This window comes from Electrophorus electricus, chromosome 22 (assembly GCF_041902795.1).
Source record: "Electrophorus electricus isolate QZ-2024a chromosome 22, ASM4190279v1, whole genome shotgun sequence".
Lineage (NCBI taxonomy): Eukaryota > Metazoa > Chordata > Actinopteri > Gymnotiformes > Gymnotidae > Electrophorus > Electrophorus electricus.
In genome coordinates, this window is record NC_137518.1 from 5,721,889 (window position 1) to 5,745,089 (window position 23,201).

Sequence of the window (23,201 nt, forward strand, 5' to 3'; positions counted from 1 at the left end):
TTTCCTTCCTTTGCTCTCTCTTCCCAACTCTCATAGGTCTCGTGCAGTCAAGCCATGCTTCTGATCTCTGCCAAAGCGTCTATAATTGATTTTTTAAGAGATAAGCTTCCCGTGATCATTTCATATTCCTATCACTCTATTCGTCAGGGCTTGGGGGTGGGGTGTAATTCCAAAGGGCAGTAGCCAGTGACACCATGGTACATATAATTAAGATGTACTTTTCAGATCTTCTTCTCAGATTTGAATCGTTACCCTGCCCCCCCCCCCCCCACCCCCCATCTGCTTTTAGTGGGCCTGTGTCTTCTTTATCAGTCACTGGGGAGGATAAACACTATCTCTCTTCACTTCTCCCTCATTCATCCCCTCCCTTTACTTTTCTTGGTGTGATTAAAAATGGCAAGGACTTGTATGCTTCTGGAAGTGTGAGAACGAAGTATCTTGGCAGGAGTCAAAAGGAAGTGTAGGCCTAGTTTATCCTCTCCCTATCGGGAGTTGCCAGCGGTGGTAAATAAACCAGCTCAGTCAGGAATGTCAGGATATGTTAGGACTGTTGCTGAAGAACAGGTGAGATTTGGCACCACTTAAAGACTGCGAGGTCCTGCGTGCGGCCATTTTAGTGTGTGACTCAGATGAGTCAACCTATGGACAGTACTAAGTAAAAACTGAACAGTGGCGTATTTCTAAGATAGACACATGGCTGGGAGCTTGCGAACAAGCTTGGCACAGTTTCAGACCATGTGAGAAGCCAAATGAAACAGGCTGCATGATTGCGCCATGAGAGGAAGACTCAGAGAGGATACAACATCTTACCACGAAACCCATCATTGCCGTGTAATAAATCCAACAGCTTGTGCAGCAAAGTCACTCGTTTGTGACAGATCACACAGTGATGGTGATATTGATCTCGGATTTCAGGCCAAGTCGAGCGTATGGTAAATGCAATCCAATGCTGTAGGTTCACAGGGCTGAAGAGAGGATTTATGGTCTTTAATATAGGTCCCAGTGGAATGAACATAATAAGTGCATCTGTGAGCAGTATCAGGTTGCCTCAGTTTGATTACTATCTTTACCATTAAGGACTAAAAGGGATGGAGTGAAAAAAAAAAGATACAACATAGGTCACTGTTAATCCAAGTTCAGCAAAAGACAAAGGGAAATGTTTGTGTCAATCTTGGAACTGATTTGGTCAGATCTACAGATCTACACATGCAATACACTTAGTATAAGTGCTGCAACTCGACTAGAGATTATGGGTAATCCCTTATAATATAATCCCCTATAACATTACTGTGCATATGGTTAAAACACTGTCACAATAAAACATATCCCTATCCCTTAAACATTTAATAATTTCAACTGACTAAATCTGACATAAGGCCATTGCTAAAAATCATCAGTAGATTCACACAGGAAGGTGCATCATTTGTAAAGTGACTTAAAACCTAAACATTAAAGGTCTGCTCAGTTGATCCTGACTCAGGATCTGTCTATATCTATAATGTGTCCTTCACAGCATTGGCACATTTCTCTCCATCCTACCCAGCCATCACCCCTTCAACACTCTGAGAATGATATCCAGCTTCTGGCACTCAGCCACATAGCCAGAGAAGTACAGGCTCTTTGGAGCAGCATGGCATGGCATGCAGCCCTATATGTAAAACACCTGCCTTTGCCCAGAAGACCTAGCTTCCTCATTGACCATGAGTTTATTATTCATCAACAAGAACCCAAATGATCACTTGTCTTTGAGTACTATGATAATAGAGAATTGATTGATATCTCTCAGACAGCAATGTGGGAATTGGTTTTGAGCTGGTGGACTCAGCTGGACCAGGGCCTGCAATGAGCACTTGTCAATATCTTCTGGAGAACTCTTCTCTAGGGCCAATCTTTCTTTTAAAGTCTTATCTAAAAAGAGTGGGAAAAGTTTCAGAGGGGACCCAAGTTTGGGTGATCTGTCCCTATGTTCCATGTAATCTCTTGTTCAAAATAATCTTGGGGACAGAGTATTTTAATCCACTCTAATATGTCACAAATCTAATGCAACAGATCTGTTAAAAATATCTTACCATGTTTGTGTGAGATGCACCAGTCAGAAGTGACTGTGAGGTGAGCTCTCATAGTCAAATGCATTATCAGTGGTCCACAACTGTGGAGGGTGCTAGGAGGGAACAGAACTGCTGGTTCAGTGAGAGTCAGCATGATAATTATATGACTGTGAGGGAGCTCATTCGCTCAGCATCATTATCTGCATTAAGCTGAAGGATATGATGGGCATGTAAGTCAACTTAGTACTAAAATATTTTGTAATCCATTACAGGTAAAAAAAAATAAAAATAAAAATTAAATCTTGATAGAGCGACATAATGAGGACACTGCAATCTTACTAAATCAGTATCCAAAGAATGAGTGGCAGAATTGGTCTCTTCATCCAAGCCTTTGTGGTGTCCAACTAGAGCTGCGGGGAGCAGAGCATACAACACACTCTAGACCCAACTAATTTCACCAGACACCTTTGTTGTAATGTGTTGTGAATATGAATGGCCCCACCAGATGACATTTTCATGCAAAAAGGCAAATGGTTCACCTTTCAATGCCTCAGCCTTGCAGCCACTTCCTCAGATGAACCCTCAAAATATTGAGTATGAATTCTTCATTGCTGGTATTTGAGTTTGGCTCTGCTCACCATATGTTCATCAGTACAGCAGAAACGGCTTTGGCACTCCTGAGGGTAATGAGCTTCAGATTTGCCAGCTATTTTGCTGCTGTGCATCAGATTCCATCGGCAGCCAGATGAACAATGGAATTTATTGCCGTTTGTGTTAGCCATCCATAAATGTTAGCCAGCCATAATGTCTTGCTTGTCTGGTTGGTCAGTATTCTCGAATAACATTAAGTTTTTTTGGAGTTACAGAAGTACCCCCTTGGCAACAGACCTTAAAACATAAGTTATATATCTTTCCTTTACATCTTTCAAGTTCTCTCTTTCCAGTTTCTCTCTTCCTGCAACTTCACATGCACGAGGAGTATGAGTTTTTCCTCATCATTGATGCCCACAGTTTGTATTTTAAGTGTCTAAAGAGTCCAGGTTTCCATAAAGCTACTGTGTGTCTATACATCTGTCTATACAACAAGTGAATTGAACCAAACTTAAACTTGAACTTGTATCACATCTACTAAGTTTCTGGTGGTCTTAGTGACAGTCTTGAAAGACATCAAGACATCACAGCTCAGTTCTTTTCTGGCTTAGATCTAATTGATCCAAGATATTTAACTGAATCCAACAGACAAGTATCAAGCTCTTTAGATGAGTGGGTTCTGTTGGAAGAGATAATTCTATCCAATGCAGAGTTCATCCAAGGCTTAGATTCAGGCCCACTGATGTCATTACAAATGCCAGCATTTGATTGCCTCCCATTTGTCTTAAAAGCAATAAAATGAATCATTTGGCTTCCTCCTCATATATTTAGAGCACAATTGTACACTGAACACACACACACACACACAATATATATATATATATATATATATATATATATATATATATATTTTTTTTTTTTATTTTTTATTTTTTTTTTTTTCACCTGTTAAAACTGGCTTGAAAAAAACAACCCTCAAGGGATCACTGCCTGAGGATTCATGCCATATATTTGCTGACTGATGTGAGCATAGAAAGCTCACAACCTGCAAATCTGCTCCATATAGAACAATTAACCCATGCTTTGCGAGACAAATGGCCCTTTTTTGTTGATTCCCCACTGAACTCTTTCCAGCAATTGTATAACTAAACCAAATCATAATCTAATTCCATATTTTTGGACAACACAATTAGAAGTATAATGACATGTCTCACAATTCAGCTCTCACATTTCTATGTTTTTATTTTGTTGCTGATCTGCCATTATACTGGCAAAGAAAATGAATCAAGCTGGACTTAAACAAACACTGCAAACATTAATTGAACACTGCAGGTGTTCATGCAATACTGGGATTTTTTTAAACCTGGGAATTTTACTTTAATTCAAATGAGTTATTACGCACACTTGAGACATTCCTAAATTAATAGAGATTATCTCCATACTACTTATGCCTTCTTATTGTCATTCGTGTGTATATGTGCCACCAGTTCATTTTCTTTAGGTAAGGTTACTTTTATTGAAATACAGGTCAAGAAATTCAGTCATTGCATCTCCATAATTTAGAGCCATTTTTATGACACCCTGCAGGATATATAGTCTACTAAATGGTTTGCCAATCTTTTTAATAATATTAATTTTGATTATTTTTCTTGCAAATAGAACCATGAATCAAATTTTCATTAAAGAAAAAGTTTCATGCTGATCTTGAACCAGTTCACCTATAACCACTTTATCCCCAGTAGTCACGTGGTTTGGCCCGCGCGTGCAGTGGGAAGTCTTTGTTGTTGTCTTATTTGTAATCACACCCTCCTTTTGGTGTTTGCAGCTACTCTGGAAGAGGAGGGGAATGCCCCCTGGAATTTCTTTGGGGTGGCCTAGGGCTACCGAGCCAGGACTATGGAGAGCCGAGGGCCTTCGCGGGGACCGCGGTGAAGGTGGTTTGGTGGAGCTGACTAGGTGTCTGGCTAGTGAAGAAAAGGTCTCTTTTGTGGACACACCAAGAATACTGGATGGGTCTGCACAAAGCCCAGGAAGTGGACTGCCTCTGGGGCGCTCCTAGGGTGGCTGACAAAAGGAGGACCATTGAGGGGAGTAGCACGTTCAGAGCCAGGGCAGACATGCACCTCTTTGTGTCCAGTGGCGCCAAGGACACGTGTCCAGTGGTGCCTATATACACATTACAGCGCCTTGTGTGTGTATAGGTGCATCTATTTGTGTGTGGCCGCACCTTCGGTGCCCTGAGAGAGGCATGGACTCTGCCTTTCTTCCTCATTCTAGGAGGTCTCCCTTGTTGGCGGTTCCTAGTCTGCCTTGTGTTGGGTGGGCACCAGGCTTTGCCGTTTGCTGTATGTGTTTGTGTGTATGTATACACGTCGGCTTGGGGTACACAGTTCTGGGATGGATGCGTTAGGAGCCGCGCCCCTTGGAAGGGGGTACTGTCACAGTCTGCTCCTTTCCCAACTAGTCACATGGTTCGGCCTGTCGCATGCAGTGGAAGGTCTTTGTTGTTGTCTTATTTGTAACCATACCCTCCTTGTTGGCACACACCTGCACCTGGTTTAGTCTTGTTATGTCTATGTATTTAAACCCAGGTGGGTGTGTGCAGTATTGTTGGTCATTGTTCATATCACCTTCTTGTCAGCCCAGGAAATGTGATAAGTGGGTAACCTCCAGTACAGGAGATGTGATAAGTGACCAACCACCTATCAGACTGGCCCATATAAAGGGGTACCATCTCGATGACATCTAGATTAGCTTGTGTGAACCTTCCACACATGGATCTGCATTTGAATAATATGCACTCAAATAGAGAGAGAGGCAAAGAAACAAAAAGAGAGAGAGAGAGACAGGAGGAACTGAGATAATGGACCGTCTTCTAAAAACTACATGAAGTACACAGGTCTCCTGAGGCAGCTTTTGCTTGTTTCCAATTACTGCCAGATACTTACTTCCACCCCCCACAACCAAAGACTCCTTTAACAATGCCTGACTACTTCTCCATGGACCTAAGTTCACTTTTATTCATTTGAGGGTACAAACAAAGCTGAACATGACCAAGGAACTGAACAATACATTTTTGAGAAGTGCAGCAAGCCTACCATAGTGTTGTTTGCCAGCCACTCACACTAATTTTCCTCTAACCCCATGTGGAGATATACCATGCAGATATGTTTAGCAAAGTTTCATAACTGTGTTGATGAAATTCTGAAGAAAGTACAGCTTACAGATCTGGAAGTCAGTGGATCAAGGCACAGTTCCATAAAAGCCGTAGTTGTATGCAAATAGGCTAAAAGAAATTCTTTGGAGTGAGACCACCACAAAGTAGGTTGTCTTTGCACAACTGAATAAGAAAAATCTGGCAGGCCTCAAAAGCTCTTTAATGGAAGCTGAAACTAATCGGCTTTGTCTAAAATGCACAACAGGTCAGCTTGCCTTGCCTTTAGTGCTCTTGCAACCAAGAACTTATAAAAGAAACCAACTGTCTAAAAAAACTTCCCTCAGCATAAACCATAACAGTTGAGATAATATTTTCCAAAACAGAAAAACACAAGTCCTCTTTGTCTAAAAGCAACGGAGGAATAATCAGAGAATCAAATCAAATGTTTGAAGAGATTTGCCATGGTTTGAACTTTGGGAATATGCTTTCACCCAGTGCCAAGCCCTGATCAAGGAACTGTCCATCAAATCAGAAATGCAAAAAAGCCAATCCCATCTGTCAGAATGAAATATCTAAACACCAGCTGAGAAAGACCAGGAGAAGGCTTTGAAAGGAGGCTTTCTTAGCTACTTGCCATTCAATTGTGTAAATCACCCATGTTGTGAAAATTTGCTTGCATAGAGCCAAAACAACATTAAACTTTGACAGAACAAAGTTGTTGTTTTGGTTCTATTAGGCTGGAATTCTACAATTCGAGGTGATACTACAGAGTTTGCTTTAAATTCTGGCAGTAAAACTACAACTTCTTACCAAACTGATTGCAATTTCACAATGTTACGATATATCTCCCTGGGGATCTTCAGGCTTCGACTACAACACCTACATAACACTACATTGCCAACATCAGAGTGGAGATCAAATCTATGCGCATGCATGGCTATGCATATGGATGCTCGTGGATCATGGTTTTAGGCTATAATGCAATCTGCCATAACACCCCTGCCCACTCATTCACATATCCATCTCTGGGTCCCACGATCATCCATCACCCACCTTCAGCTACACCCACGCCATGCTGTCTTCTCGCAGGGAAGAAAATAAAAGCAAGCAGGGTCCTTTTCTGTTTTCCATCGATCAGAGCCTATACGAACCAAAGCAGTAAGCAAGTCACAAGCACAGCCAAACAGAGACAGCATGAGTCTATGTAGAGGGGGATTAAAAGGTGGATCTAATGGATTTACCCTGACAACTCACAATATACTATGCCTTCTACTGTTACTAATGAGGCATAATGTGCATTACACACATTGTAGCTTTCATCAGGAGACACATATGTTGGGTATTAGCAAAAGGCTAATGAGGGGAAATACTGTACATTGTGCACAAAGAAGTTTCTGTTGATTTTGGTGTTCTGTTTTTACCATCCTGACAAGTGATGTCTGTCATAAAAACAAACAACAACAACAAAAACTAGCCATCTGCATTTTCTTGTTGTAGTTGAGAGAAAGTGGTGTGCATGTGTGTGGATATATAGAAACAAGCCTGTGTATGCATGTGTTTTTGTGTTTTTCCATGTATGAATGTGTGTGTGTGTTCATTAGCAAGTCAAGAACATGCGCATGGAGCCCTAGTGAACCCCTCTTGCGAGAGTGACTCTTAACACTCCATTAGTGATCTCTGCTGAGCTGTTAGGCTTCCGTCGGCCTCCCGCCACCATCAGCACAAACCCACAGGAACATCGGCTCGGCACGTGCCCTCTCTCCATGCGCGCTGGAACCATGCACATCACCTAGGCAAACTGAGCTTCTTAGCTTCAGTCTCCCCACAGGGGCACTGAAGGACACAGACAGCAAGATGGTAATGAAATAGAGAGCCAGAGAAGCAGGTTGGGAAACAGAATCTTTAGTTGACAGTTTGCTCTATATATGACCAGAGCATATGTTTGTCAAGGACGGATCTTGTCACTAAAATAAATACAGAGAATGTGAATGTAGAGCCATTCTATAGTACTTCAGTGTAAAAATGCACTCACAATTTTGAAATCCTGTTGTTCATGATGAAGATTCTAGAACTGTTATGGAAATGAGAAAGACTTATTTTACTAGGGTATAACTTATTATGTTGTAACTATGGTAAAACCAGTGTGTGGGTGTATTACATTTAGACATTTGCTTATTTGTATGGTCTGTCCATACATATTTGTTTTGCTTATTTGTATGGCCTGTTCAGAAACACCAATGCTGCATTCTGAACAACAGGCTTGGCATTTAGCATCACAAAAGATGAAAAACAGATTTTAAAATCGCATCATCCCATCAACATAAAGCACAGCCATTTCATTATCTTAGAATTGTGTACACTTTAAAGTGAGTCCCTAGAGTGTCTGGTTTATGAGGGTCACTTAAGTGACAAGACAGTTTAGTTTATTAGTCAGTCTATTCAGTTCCACTTTTAGAGTGAAACAAATAAGCAAACTTTTTCAACACATACAATATGACCAAATATTTTAAAACAAACCTCTACCAACAAGTTTCATCATTGTCACAGAACACAGAAATATCGACCGCCGAAGGATGCCTGGGACGAAAAGCAAACAAAGGAAGGGTAAGGATGCAAACACCCTCCCACAGCCCTTGCAGGGAAGCCCTCCATATTCTTGGGCACACTCTTGACTCCCACAGCAGGGGAGAGTGCCACTGGGGGAGTTGGGGGACCCTGGGTGTGGTCCAGGTGCGGACTCTGTGGAGTCGGATGAACCCACGTCGGGCTTCCAGGACTGGTACAATGATGTCCAGTACTCAGAGTCGGACTCCGTATGGTCTGTATGGTCCTGCAGAGACCTTCAGTCATCCAGGCCTCACTCCATACCCCCACGACAGGGGAGGAGGCCACTGGCCACTGGGGGCCCTGGGAATGTTCTGGGGACGGACTCTGTGGAGTCCTACAGATCCCAGCCAGACTATGATGATCAGAATGCGGAAGTGGACTCCGCTGGGTCCTACGGATACACGGACTACTTTGAGGGTTACACGGACAATGGAGAGATGGAGGGGCGCAGCGACATTATTCTGCGGTCGGACTTTGAGTCCGATCATGAGGAAGACCCATCAATGGAGGTGGAGGAAGTCCCCCATAGGGACCCTCCCACTTATAGCAAAACGTCAGACTCCGAGAGCAACGAGCCTCCAGCACCCAAGGCTCTACCTAAGGCTCGCCCAGGACGTGCCGCTCCGCAACAAGCAAGCTGCCCCGGGTGACTTGCAAGGAGGCATCGTCATCGTTAGAGGAAGACACTCCTCCCCCTAAGGCAAATAGCCCCAGAGGGCATGCACCTATGCCTAAGCCTCGTAGAGGCAAAAAGGCAGCTGCACCAGTGCTTGCCCCAGAAATGGGCAAAACAGCTGGTGCGCCTCCCGACAAGCATGTGCCAAAGCCAGAACAGCCACTGCTACCCAAGCTAGCGAAGGACAATGCCCTCCAGGCTGGTCGACTGGGGGACTGGCTGGGGTTCCTTCTCCCTTTCCCGGACTGTTTTCCAACCCTCTGTGTGGTGTTGTTCACGTGCCTGTCCCTGTAACCATGCCTGTCCCTATTACACTTAATGTACAAATCACTTTGTCCCCCTTTGTGTCTGTGCCCGTCCCCGTTAGTGTGTTTGTCCCTGTGTCTGTCATCGTCCTGGTCCCTGTCCTTCTCCCCGCTGTCCTGCTCGCGCTGGCCCGTGTCGGTCACTTAGTCCTCCAGCATCGCCGTTTGCCATTGGTTTCAGGGCTGATAGGCTGGCGCGGCGGGAGTCATGCCATTTGGGAGGGGCTCTGTCACGGTACGGCCCCTCCCCTCCCCAAACGTTTCCGTGTGTGCATGTGTGTGTGTGTGTTCTTCTGCATGGTAACGCCCTCTCATGTTTCTCACCTGATCCTTGTTTTGTGTCACTATCGTGCGTGTATATAAGTCTCTTGTCTTATCATGGATGTTGTCGATGTTTGAACCCAATAGCCTGCGTGCTACATCGTGTGTGTTAAGTGTTTGAATAAATGTATGTTTCTGTTTCCTAAGACTCGTCCCCGCATCCTGCTCAGCCTCCACCTGTCACAATCATGACACTGAGATGGACAGAGGGTGCAGCATTAAAGAAAGGAATTATGGACAATAATGTGGACCCTCCCATGACTTACATAGAAATTCAAATGTGCCTAAAATTAAGCATTTTACTGAGAAGCTTATCTTAGTTTCAATATGACGACCTTGAATAACCTGCTTTCTGGCCACTATATTTTCACATATTTCATATGCATGAAGAATAAGAAGGGCTGACGGACAATTATGACACAGCTAGGAACCTCAGCTCTCTGCATAGCTCTTTGTCCAGATTGCTAGGCTAAATTATCAGCGAAGGGTACTTTGCGTACTTTGGTTTGGCAGTCATGACGCAACTGTGCAGCTGCAAGTATCTTGTTTACAACCTTGAGAATAGCCCATCATTTTTGCAGTTAATGTCAAGCAAAGGCACCGAGTGCTGTTAGCATGGAAATGTTAAAGGTTTCATATTAGATGAGGCATGCACATGCTTCATACTCCCACAACAGTGCAAAGCCGTGTAATAGTGGCAAGACCAGTGACACTGTGTTGTTGTTGTTGTTTTCTTTTAATAGCCAAGGCCATTTTTACTTAAAAAGGAAATCATTTCTACAAGGTCATCTGAATCGCCCCAGAAGCTAAATTAAAAGTGGCTATGGCATTCGATTTTAATTCCAAGAAACGACACCAAACAGAATGCAAATGAAACAGTTGACTTCTAATGCAGCCTCAATCAACAATGACCAAATAGTCCTAAATAAACCTCACAAAGAAAATACCACAAACCAAAAAAATGCAGAACAGACAGTTGTTGACAGAAATAGAGGGATATTTCTCAGCTTCCAGCTTCTTCTATTAAGCTACAGGGGACAAAACCTGACAAGGAGATGCATTGCAACAGGATGGGAAACAAAACTGGAATCTTTTAAGAGTGTCTTTCTCACTGCATCATCTAAACAGCAGATCAATAAGGTTCCTGTAGGTAAAATAAGCTCTTCAGATATCTATGGCAGCCCCACAGCAGAGGACGGCTGAGAGGGACGGCCGTGGACGTGCTGACTCACCACTTTGAAGTCTTCGGGGCTGCATTCCATTCCTCGGTAGTAGCAGGACAGGAGCATCTCCTTGATGTCATGGCCAGCCCGATCATAGAATTCGCGCATGTTGAAAGGCCGGGGTTTAAAGGTCAGGAAGTCGGCCTTGATCTTCAGGGTCTCCAGGACACTCTCCTCAACCAGATGAGTGTCTCGGATCTCGTATCTGTTAACACAAAGGTTCATATTATGGGGTGTTTAAACTTAAAATTATTACATTTCCAGTGCATTCACAAAAAGTTATACATTGAGACTAGCTGAATATCACTGGTCTTGGATTAATGAAGGTGATCATGCTGTGTAATATGTGAGCATTACTCTCTCCCTGATGCTGTTAAGTAATTTATCACTTTTACATCAGCCCCATTTGGCAACTTATACATTTTTATTAAAGAAAAACAAGACTTTACCCCAAATTACAAAACAATATAGTTCAAATCAAAGCTCTTAAATATTGCGATAAACAAAGTCATGCAAAGTCTTGTGTGTTTTGGTTCCGTTCCATGGTTTCATTTTCTCCTCCCCTCTTTTGATTTTCCACACCTGTCCCTCATTTCTAGTATGAAGTTCATGTATTTAAACCCTGTCTGGATCCCAGTGTTTTGGCTGTTCATTGATGATTGAATATGTTAGGCTTTATTGCATTTATGTGATTGTGAATGTGTTGGTTTGTGCTCTGTGTATTCTAGCCTTCGTATTTCTTAGCCCTGAGTTTTCCCTAGTCTGTTATAGCCTGCTTCCCCTGTTTCCCTCGGTGTGTTTTTGTTAATCATGTATCGCCGTGTTGGCTCTTTGACCCTGGATGTCTTTAACGACTCTGATTTTGGATTTACCCATAATAAATCTCTCCCACACGTGTCTACCTCCTTACCACTCAATGTTACACTATCCCACAGGTGTGGCACAATAACAAATGAACAAAAATACTTTTACAACCAAAAGTGCAACATGGACCTTACCAAATTACCATGCAAAATACAAGATGCCTCAGCCTTTGTGGAAGCATTTTAAAATGATGTCAAACAGTAGCAGTTCATATACTTCAAAATTGTAACACTGACTTTGTAATTTTGGGATTCTTAAAACTTGGGTTTTCAGGGCCAATATTATGGATTCATTCTGTGACAACAGAAAGCCTTTTAAAATCCATTCCTTTACTTAAACAGCATTCCCTTTTTCATAACATTTTTAATGCTCTGCCATTTAGCTGACACATGAGAAACAAAGTATTATAAAGTAAACATCAGAGAAAAATATCTAGAATATGTATTTGTAAGCAGTCATGTGTAAGTATATACCTCCAGTTATTGCAGTTATTGATGGCATATGTGAAACCCCCAATGCAGCAATTACAAAAGCTCAAGAAAGTGTATTTTTATAAAAGCAAAAAGACAATTGCTAGATATTGCAAGTGCAGTTGCATCAAGGTTTTGCTTTGAAAGGTTACACTTCTTTACACTTCAGTAGTTATTTAAACCAAGTTATTTCATGACTTTGCTTTGTTCTCCACTATCCTTCCAAAGCAGACTCATCTTGAGAGTGCATTCTGGGACCTGAATGTAAAAGACGAATAGGGATGGTTAGAATGAGTGTCAGACTGGGCTTGAGGGAAGAAAACAAAGAGGCATGTTATGAGGTCGCTGTCTCACAGCACACTCAGAGGCTTTTGCTAGGGTGGCTTTCAAGACATGACCTCCACACCAAGCATCGCTTTCAACGCAACCAGTCTTGGGTAAGGCTTTGAGCACGCAGTAATGTGACTGGTGAAATGCTGTGCTAGCACTGACAACAATGTAGATGCTAGAAGGCACAGTATTTTTAAATGATTAAACATATCAAAATTTTCACAGACTGAAAGAGGGGGATGTTGACACTAACTATAGTGCCATGTAAAAAAGAACAAAGGAAAAAATATTTTTAAACATTGGTTTATGTGTAATTCACATTTCCTGTACAGCCCTTTTGAAATGCTGGTGTTCTTCATGGCAAATCATGGGTGGCTGGGTCAGATCTTTGCTTTGTTACTCTTGTTTGGCTATGTTGCAGCTGCACTTTGGAAAGAGCTATACAGAGGTTCAGAAAGATGCACCTCCCTGGGGTGCATCATTCTTGTTTTATCACTCTAATAAAAAACATTCTAGATTTTTAAAATTATTACAGAATTTTATCTACTATATTTTTGAGTACACAGTAAAACAGATGAACGCACTAAAATGTACCAGTCTATAAGACAGTAAAGAATTATTAATATAAACTCATCCATTAATCTTGACAGTCATATTTATATCATATTTTGCACTAAAAATCAAGGCTAACTTTCAGTCCCAACAGTAGACAGCAACAGATATGGACATATAAAGTGAAGCACTGCTGATATACTTATGAAATCCTTCTGCATCCCTTCAAAACAAAAAATGATATTCCCCCTCTGAGTAGCATCCAGCTTTATGCAGACCCAAGCCAACAGTCACCTCTGTGGAAAGGGAGCATCATACAGCCTGAGTGCTGGGCCGTCACAATTGATAAAAGTAAAGAATACAGTAAAGCGAGAGATGCAAGCAAAACAGGTAGTGATACCACTGCAGGGACTGATCAGTGACCTGTTCCTGCTCTCAGCAAGAGAACAGACTTAAGAGACATGGAATGAAGCACATCCACCCCCACAGTTCAGAGGAATACAGAAGAAAAAATACACTCCCTTCCTTTCACAGCCATCCAAAGTCAAAGAAATAACTTATTTAACACAATAACCATGAGTAAAGCCAGTAAGTGGAAGGGAATTGCCAGAGAGTAGGTGGAGACATTTGAGCTTAGAAATTTTAAATATCTGGGGACATGTAATTTTTCAGTAATTTTTTCACTGAGCAGAGGAACTCAGTGCCATATCTCCAGTTTTCTTCTTTCTTCTGCGAGCTAATGGTGCTGCATGTGATCAGGCTAATTGAAAAATGGCACGCAGCTAATCAATGGCAAATTTTCACAAACACATTAGCTTGATAACAGAGCCAATTGCTTACTACTTGAGGCCAACACAACACACAATTACAAAAGGTCATTGTTTTTTCTATTCTTTTCAGTTGCAATGCCTTACACCTCTTACCAATATCCAGTAAAAAAAAAAAAAAAAAGAAGAAAAGCACACAAAAAGTGATTGTTATCTTTATAGCTAGCAGGTATCTAGAGTGGCAACCAGCACTGGCTTCTGAAATGTGATTAATTTGGCAGAAAATATTGAATTTCAACAGACTGCCAATTACAACTCTGTTAATAACAGACATAAATAATTAGTGAAAGCTCTACCTATCAAAAGATAAAACACAATTGGTGCCTGAATAAACTTGCAGCAAAAGCAGTCTTGCTGCTCACTTGGAGGGAGAGACTTCTTAATTATAGAAAGGCACTTATTGCACAAACAGTTTATCTCTCTACTTTAATAGGAGATAACTAAAATAATCCTAGATTTTTAGGACAACTAAGTAGGAATAAAACTGACAGCAAAGTTCAGATTCAAACATCATATCATTGTAATGTACAGCATTGTAATGACTTTATGAAATTTTTCAGTGAGAAAATTAAAAACATTAGAGATAATATTTAAAATATCAATGTGGCATCAGGCAATTACATAGAGACCAAAACAACCATGTCAATTAAGGCATTGAGCCCTTGACTCCTGTCCAACAGCCTGAATATCACCTCTACCTAAATTATTAAGCTGTTATCAAATGACTGATCAAGAAAGCTAACCTTGACACGTTAATTGTTATAGGTTAATTTCAAACCTTCCCTTTGTTTCTAAGATCATAGAATAAGATATAGCTCAGAAGCAAAGCTCATACTTCTATCAGAACCAGATACATGAAGTCTTTCAGTCATGGTTTAGGCTTCATCATAGTACAGAGGCAGCATTGATTAAAGTAGTTAATGACCTGTTGTTGGCTTCTGACCAGGGTTGTGTCTCTGCTTATATTGCTTGATCTCAGTGCAGCACTTGATACTTTTGATCTTGATTACTAGATATACTCAAAATGTTGTTGAGATTAATGGAATTGCTCTTCTCTGGTTTAGACCTTAATTAGTTGATCATAGTTTTTGAACATAAATGGTGCCTTTTCAGCATAGACTTTTTAATTTTGGTGTCCCACAAGGATGTGTTCTAGGACCCCTTCTTTTTTCATTTATATATGTACATGCTACCTCTAAGTGAAATTATTTGTAAACTGTGCTAGTTTCCATTGCTATGCTGATGACACTCAGTTATATGCCTCAGTGAAACAAAAGGACAAATATGAGTTATATTACAGGGAAATGTGCAAAGAACATTAGACACCGGATGCTGAGAAACTTTCTCTCACTTAATCCTGACAAAACAGTATTGCTCCTATTAGGCCCATATGCACCCTGGAGTAAGATGTCTGATTATATAATAACTAATAGTCTCAATAGTCTCCCAATTACACCATGTTTTTATCCATGTAATTAAGGATCTCAGTTTATTGTTTGAAGTTCGTATAAATAATATTTGTGGGTCTGCCTTTTTTCACCTCAGGTTAGAGGTGCAGATTAGAAATATACTATCATTACATGATGCAGAAAAGATAGTCCATGTGTGTGTCACTTCCAGACCACTGCAATGCCTTACTATCTGGTTGTACCAATAAGTGCTTAAACAAGCTCCAGTTAGTTCAAAATGTAGCAGCCAGTGTTCTTGCTGGAACTAGAAAGTTTGATAATATTACTCTTATCTTAACTACACTGCATTGGCGCCCAGTAAAATTTCATATTGTTTATAAAATACTTATAAGGACCTACAAAGCACTGAATGGACTTGTCACATCTGGTACTCTTTATTAGTACCAAAAATAAGGAAATCTACCACAGGGGGCAGAGCTTCCTGTCAATGTTCAAGACTCAGACACAGTATCAACATTTAAGGCTAGGCTGAAATGAAATCCTATTTGTTTAGCCAGGCATTTTATTTAATATATCTCACCTTAGGTAAAGGTTTAGATCTAAGGGTTCAGGGGCATTGAGAGTTATGGTAAACTGGGATATTGTGATTCTGTTGCCTTCTAGCTCCATCCTTTTAACAGTGCTGCCATTGCTAAACCTGCTAGAAACCACCCCCTTGCCTAATAATCTATCCTTTCTTTCTGCCAAGATACATCTTCTGCTGGAGTTATGTTGTTGCTGATCTTCAACTCTGATCTTCAACCGTCTAAAACCATCTCACACCACTTCTTGGCCATCTTGAGCAGCTGTTCCTGGGTTATTCTTGAACCAGATGGGTTTTGGACACACTTACACTCATCAAACCCAGACTAAGACTTCAAGAACCCAAAATATGCTTCCATTGGTTATTTGTTCTTATCTTGTTCTTTATTGTTTAAATTGTTGCGGTTGTGGTGTTGATCAGAGGATAGCCCACCCCCAATTTGAGTCTTGAGTCTACACAAGGTTTCTTCCTCAAGGCTCTTAGGAAGTTTTTCCTTGCCATTGTTGGCTTTGGCTTGCCCACTGGGGCCTTGGACTCAGACATCTGTAAATCTGCTTTGTGGCAATGGATGTTGAACAACGTGCTAATTATGACTTTTACAATCTAAAGAGATATTGCAGATCTCTGTCCATGGGCAATCAATTTCTTGATCTCTTGGTATCTGAGAATACAGGATTTAGAAGAATTTGGATGTTCAATCTGAAGTAGAGAGCACTCCCTTATCAAATAATACCTGAGTTCTTTCTATGAAGGTATCTTTCTCTGTTTAAATCTAAACAGAGTTCTTTGAACAACAGTACTGGATTCCTTTTAAATCCATTAGACACTCAATGATGAATGTCACTGAACCTAAAACACGACTTCAGTGACCTGAACATGAAACAAGCTTTTCAGAGAGCACTCACTGGATGCGAACCAAAACAACACATTAATAATCAGGGATTTGCCTGGGAAGGGCCAAATCAGTCTTGGTGAGGCACTGCTGGTGATTGATTGGATCTAATCACGCCATAATACCTTCTATAAAGCAAGTGCCTTTTTAGTGTTTTATGATGTGCATGAAATTTTAGCTTTTTATAATCCTCTTCTACTGCCTACATACTGTCTTATTATGCCCCAACTATTTTTGGTCAGTCTTGTATATAGATCTTGACCTTGATGTCTTCTGCAAACAACAATAATAATAATGTCACAGTTGGCCCTTCCGTAGCATCCATGTGACCTTAGAAACCCTGTCTTCTGTTTTTGTTTCCTGGTTTAATTCCTGTTTTTTTTTCAATGTGCTCTTTGCTTTTTTATTCTGTTATACCCTTCATTAGTATGGCCTGTGTCTTGTTAGTTCTTGTTAGCCTCTGTATTTATATCCCTTGTTTCCACAGTTTCATGGCTGGTTCAAGCCTCTGTCTAGGCATAGCCTCTTTCAGTTGTTCTAGCCTCCTTTAGTGTTTTTATATTTTAAATGCTTTGGCTTACTTCAACATTGTCTTGTAATGTAATGGAATACATTACAAATTAAGAGCATGTATTCTGTAATTTGTAGTGAAATACATTTTACCTTTCTAACACTGTCTGATAGCATGCCATAGTCATCAGCCATCCACTACCTAACTCATCACGGATCATTCTCTCACCACAGAACCGCTGCTGATTGAATATTATTTGGGTGGTGGGTCATTCTCAACACAGTATAAATACTTTCATCATAGTGGCATAGCTGTCGCTGGTTCCAAATTCATGGTCAGCCAAAGACATATGTCCAGCTAACAGCTGTGAAGAATTGACCACTGATGAAAACAGAATTGCATGCCAACAGATGGAATAAGACCTCCAATTGTAAATGGTGACTGTAATAAATTGTTATTTCTAATAATGTCTAATAATTATATTTACACTAGCTACAACATACTGGTATTGTTAACAAATGCTAGAACATAAGTGCTCTCCTGGCTATCTAACTGTCACGTACTGGAACTTGTTTTCCCTTCAAAAGACGGTTTTGTAAGCATATGCATGTGCATACAATCATACCTGCTGAATATACCTAATATATTCTAATATATGTAAAAACAACAGAATCATACTGAACCATTTGTTTTCTTTTGAATGCTTTTTATACATGTAATAAATACCCTGTGAAACATTGCAGAACACTGGTTACAGCCAAAATGTTATTAATTTGCCATTTGTTATAGTAGTGTAATAGACTTTTATGCAGATGTGTATGTGCAATGAATGTCCCTTTGGGATTGCCATAGGGCAGAGTGAGGCTGTAAGATAAAAAAAAAAGAAAAAAGAAGTTCGTTAGTTGTTTTTTACCACTTACTACTGTATCCATGTGCATTTCTCATTTTCTAAAATATCAGGGTTATTAGGTGAACAATTGTGAAGTTTGGTTACATTGGTGGCAGCGATGACTGTTCACTTTATTTTGGACAAATGAACTTTAGTTTATTTAGTGCTACTTTTGAGCAATTTAGCACATTCAGTATAGTTAGCAACTTAGCTTGGCCAGGGAGGATGCTCAGTAACGTGGCTGGAAGACGACAGCATGTGCAAGTATAGCTCGAAGAGAGCCAAAGACTGTGCTCTTCAAGGTAGATTGAAGACTAATTTGCCTGCCCTCCTCACTGGAGAGGTTTTTTGAGCTGGGCAAGGCATCTTGAAGTTGCAGTCAAAGCACTTACTAGTATGACTCTGAATTGGTGACAATCCTACCTACTCGTTTGGGCAGAGCTGCATTTCTGTTATGGGACAGTCTTCCAGCAGCTGTGCATTCAGACTATGTGGCAGTCAAGGAATGGCTTAATGAGGCTTTTGGACAGAAGCAGTTTATGGACCATTTTAAAGGCAACCTCGCTGCCCGTCTGTGTGCACCCCATGAGAGCCTGGAAGTTTATGCTGCTATTATGCTGATATTAACAGGCTGGTCCAGGAAGCATTCCCAGAGTATGGTGTAGTGGCACAAAGGGAGGAAATTTTCGGCATTTTCTTGCAGGACTGGACTCAGCATTGAGGGTCAAATGATAATAGTGGGATGGTGTGAGAATGCCAGAGAAACTCTGAAAGCAGATGGTGTGAGTATGCATCCCAACAGTTTATTTACCGGAGAGAAAGTGGCTGTGCAGTTGGTGTCAGATAGCGTGGGTCTGAGGAGAGCTGTTGATATTCTAACTGAGGAAATGTATGCAATGAGATTGGTGATGAAAGAGATGCAAGAGGAGAACAGGAGGCTGTAGGCTGCAGCCTGGGATAAAGGGGGCATGGTTTTCGCTTGCCTTCTTGTTCCCATTGCAACTGTATCTGTGGTGTTCCAGGATGCCAGCAGGCATTTCCTGTCACCACAACCTGTCCACAACACCTCTCATCAGAGAAATGGGATGTAGCTGATATTAGGGCCCAGACCTCAGCTTCTTCATCAATGGGCCACTTATACCAAGATTTTCCAACACACACGGCTGGAATAGACTGTTACGAGGTGAGCGTGGAAAATCTTACTTCATATGTCAGAGGAGTGGTGGAAGGCACAGGGGTCTCAATGCTGGTGGATTCAGGGGCAATTGTTTCACATATTAGTGCAGATTTTCGTATGTCAGTTCCAGCCCTACGTAGTCAACCTATCATCAAAACCTATCTGAGCTCACATGCTATAAATGATACATTGGGCATTATGACTCTGGCTTGTAGGTTGGGGTCAGTGATGTGGCAGCATGTGTTTCATGTCCTCAGGAAATCCACTCAGGCTGTCCTCCTTGGCCTGGACTTCCTAGTGAAAAATCATGGCTAGATTTGGAAGTGGGTATTCTACAGTTGGGGGACACCTGCATGCCACTTTTGTGGTGGAGTGCTGTAATGTTTGTCTGACCAGTACATTGTCTATTCCCCCCTTAGTGAGACTCTTGTGCCAGTTAATGTGTGCCCTCCCAGCACTGTTAATCTGACCGCATTGAATTTTGAGGGGTTACTTGGAGCCCAATGTGCTAGAGTCCATGAGGGTGGTAATTGTACATGCAGTGATGAGCGTCAGGAATGGTGTTGCGGTGGCCCATGTTTTGAACACTACTATAAGAGACGTCATGCTCAAACAGGTAGTGCATTTGGGTGAGCTTTATCACCTTGGAGAACCTGACCTTTCCTTCCACAGCCAGCTGATATTGCTATGGTGGCTTCACCCTCTTATGCCCTACCTGTCACACTGGATGAGTCTCCCGTCACCACACAGCAGTGAATGCAGCTAACTATGCAAGAATTTTTAATGTAGCCAATAGAAATACTGGAAGAAGCAGACTGATTAGGACTGGTGATCATCCCCCCATTAAACAGCGTGCATATCACACATCTCCGGGGAAACAAGCTGAAATCGAGTGTCAGGTGGCCGGTCTGTTGGTGGATGGCGTCATTGAAGAGAGATCCAGCCCCTGGGCCTCCCCAGTGGTACAAGTTAAAAAGAAAGGGGGCAGTGGAGATTCTGCATAAATTACAGGCAACTTAATTCGGTCACGGTCAAAGATTCTCATTCACTTCCTTGAGTGGATGATACCCTGGATGGTCTTTCGGGCTCATCCTGATTTAGTATACTTGGCTACTGGCAGGTGGAGTTAGCCGAGGAGGACAGGGAGAAAACGGCCTTGACCACACGACAGGGCCTATACCACTGAAGGACCATGCCAATGGTCCTTACGAACTCACCACCTACATTTTAACGCATGATAGTACTGATCTTTAGGGGGCTGATGTGGCATATTTGCATGGTCTATCTAGATGACATTCTGATTTACAGGCGTACATTTGAGGAACACCTTGTCCATCTGGAGGAAGTTTTCTCCAAAATACAGTCTGCTGGGCTGAGACTCAATGCTACGAAATGTCACCTGGCCAGAGATCATGTGGTGTTCCTGGGTCATGTCATTTCCAGACATGGTCTCCAACCTGACCCAAAGAACACAGAGAAGGTAAATTGCTGGCCCACTCCTTGATCTCCCTTGAATGTTAGAGCCTTTGTGGGCTTGTGTTCTTACTACCAGTGTATTGTGAGAAACTTTGCATAGCATGCTGCACCTTTACATCATCTAGCTGGGAAAAATGTGCCTTTTGAATAGACTGATGAGTGTGTGGCTGCTTTTGAGTACCTAAAAAGTATCTCACATGATGGCTCAGAAATATGGTCAATGCAATGAGAGGACTTAGATATTGCCAGGGAGTTGTCTTGGGTCAAGGGGAGCTATGAGCATCCACCACGTTGACATATATGAGGGTCTTCTCTTAATCTCCATAAACTATGGACAGAGTTCAGTCGCCTGTCTGTGATAAATGGTGTTTTGTGTTGGAGTGTGTTTAAGTCTCTGGCAGGACAGAGACAGGTGCAGGTTGTGGTTCCCCGAGCCCTTGTGCCTCATCTGCTCCAACATCTCCATGGGGGGCCCACGTCTGCTCAATTTTTCAGCAGAGCTTATCTGGGAGAGGACGAGATGTAAGTTACTGGCCTTCCATGCTGAGGTACATAAGATGCTGGTGTGAACAGTGTGAGGACTGTCAGGTGCGTAGGTCCCCTGTGCTGAAACGAAAAGCTCCTATCGACTGTTACACATCCTCTACAGAGAGTGGTGGCACACATCCTGGAGCTGCCAGTGACATCCAAGGTATATTCTTTTGGTAGAAGACTATTTCACCAAGTTTGCTCATTTGTATGCACTCCCTAACCAAACAGCAGAGTCAGTGGCCAATTGGCTGTTTGAAGATTATGTACTGTTGCATGGTATTCCTGAAGCTTTGCACAGCAGTCAAGGCCATCAGTTTGAAGCAGGGGTGATCCAATGCCTCTGCTGGCTTCTGGGAGTAAAGAGAACTGCTGTCATAACGCCAGATTCCCTAGCAGACTACAACACCCAGCAACCCATTCTTCTCCCTGGCAACAACTCCACCAAAGACGCTTAATCAGATCAGCATCACCGGAGTATGGAGTACTCACCTGTACATCATTAGTATCAGTGTATATAAAACTGTTGAGAACTACCACTCACTGCGAAGTATTGCCATAAGTTTTCTGAAAGCATACTGAGCGTTATTTCTTGATTGGCTTATTGTGTACTGTACCTTGACTTTGTTTTTCCGATATTGAATTTTTGGCTGCCCCCTTTTTTGGATATTCTGCCTGGATTGTTTGTGTTTGCTCTTCTGGTTTTCTGACTCAGACTGTTTATTCTTCATGATTCTCCCATTACATTCTCATTTGATCATAATTCTGGATTCTTCTACTCTTGGATTAAGAATAAAGACACCTACTATTTCATTTCTGCAAGCCTCTGATTTTGATCACCACCTAATAACTGCACTGCAGCCTATAATCCAAAATCAGATGGCAAGGTGGAATGGCACAACAGAACTTTGATCGACCAGCTGCTTTCCTATGGGGGTGAACCGGATGTCTTTCTTTAGCAAGTTGCCTTTGCCTATAACACCTCCAGGCACTCCAGCATTCACATCAGCCCTTTCTATCTCATGCATGGACATGAAGTGCGGGTTCCGGTGGATGTGCCTGTGTTTCCCCAGGTTCTGGAGCATTGGGGGTTTGGTTCTCATGCCAAATTTGTGTCGTCCCTGGTGGAGCAACTGGAAAAGGCCTTTGGGGCTGCCAGACTGAACTCAACTGAGGCTCATGAAAAACAAAAGTTGTACCACAATGAGGGCACTCAGCACCACAGGTACACAACGGGTGCTATGGTTTGGCTGAATAACCCTAAGGAGAGTCGCACTAAGTTGGCCCCGCATTGGAAGGGCCCAAATCAAGTGGTGCAGGTGCTGGATTCTGAGGGTTAAATGGGACTGACCTATGGTCAATCCCCTGGACCTGGGGATATGGTTTCAGGTGGTTCACCATGACAGGTTGAAACCATATACCCTGCCACTGCTGTCCCAGCCCTCCATTCCCTCTCATTCTTCCGCAGCGACCCCCTCCCCTGACATATCACCAGCTCATCCGGTACTGGTGAGTGGGGGTGGGACAGCGGTCTGGATCAATATACACTGGGATAGTTTTGTCTCGCACTGGGAGGGTGCTACATGCGCCAACACGCTTGCAGGGCTATGGTAGTCACTTTTATAATTATAGTGGGGGGGGGGGGGACATATGTAACAGACTTTTATGCAGATGTGTATGTGCAGTGAATGTCCCTTTGGGTTTGCCATAGGGTAGAGTGAAGCTGTAAGAGAAAAAAAATGTGTGTTCTCTGTTTTTCACCACT

General features: G+C 42.1%; 1 protein-coding gene across 2 annotated transcripts in view; it reads right to left on the minus strand.

Annotated features, from left to right (window-relative positions):
* The window catches only part of asic1b (acid-sensing (proton-gated) ion channel 1b), a 157,757-nt gene that overhangs the window by 116,266 nt on the left and 18,290 nt on the right, over positions 1–23,201 (minus strand). For both annotated transcript variants that reach the window (XM_035520621.2, XM_081705574.1), the window contains exon 2: positions 10,938–11,133. In XM_035520621.2, coding sequence (XP_035376514.1) covers positions 10,938–11,133 — 196 coding nt within the window. The remainder of the gene's footprint in view (positions 1–10,937; positions 11,134–23,201) is intronic.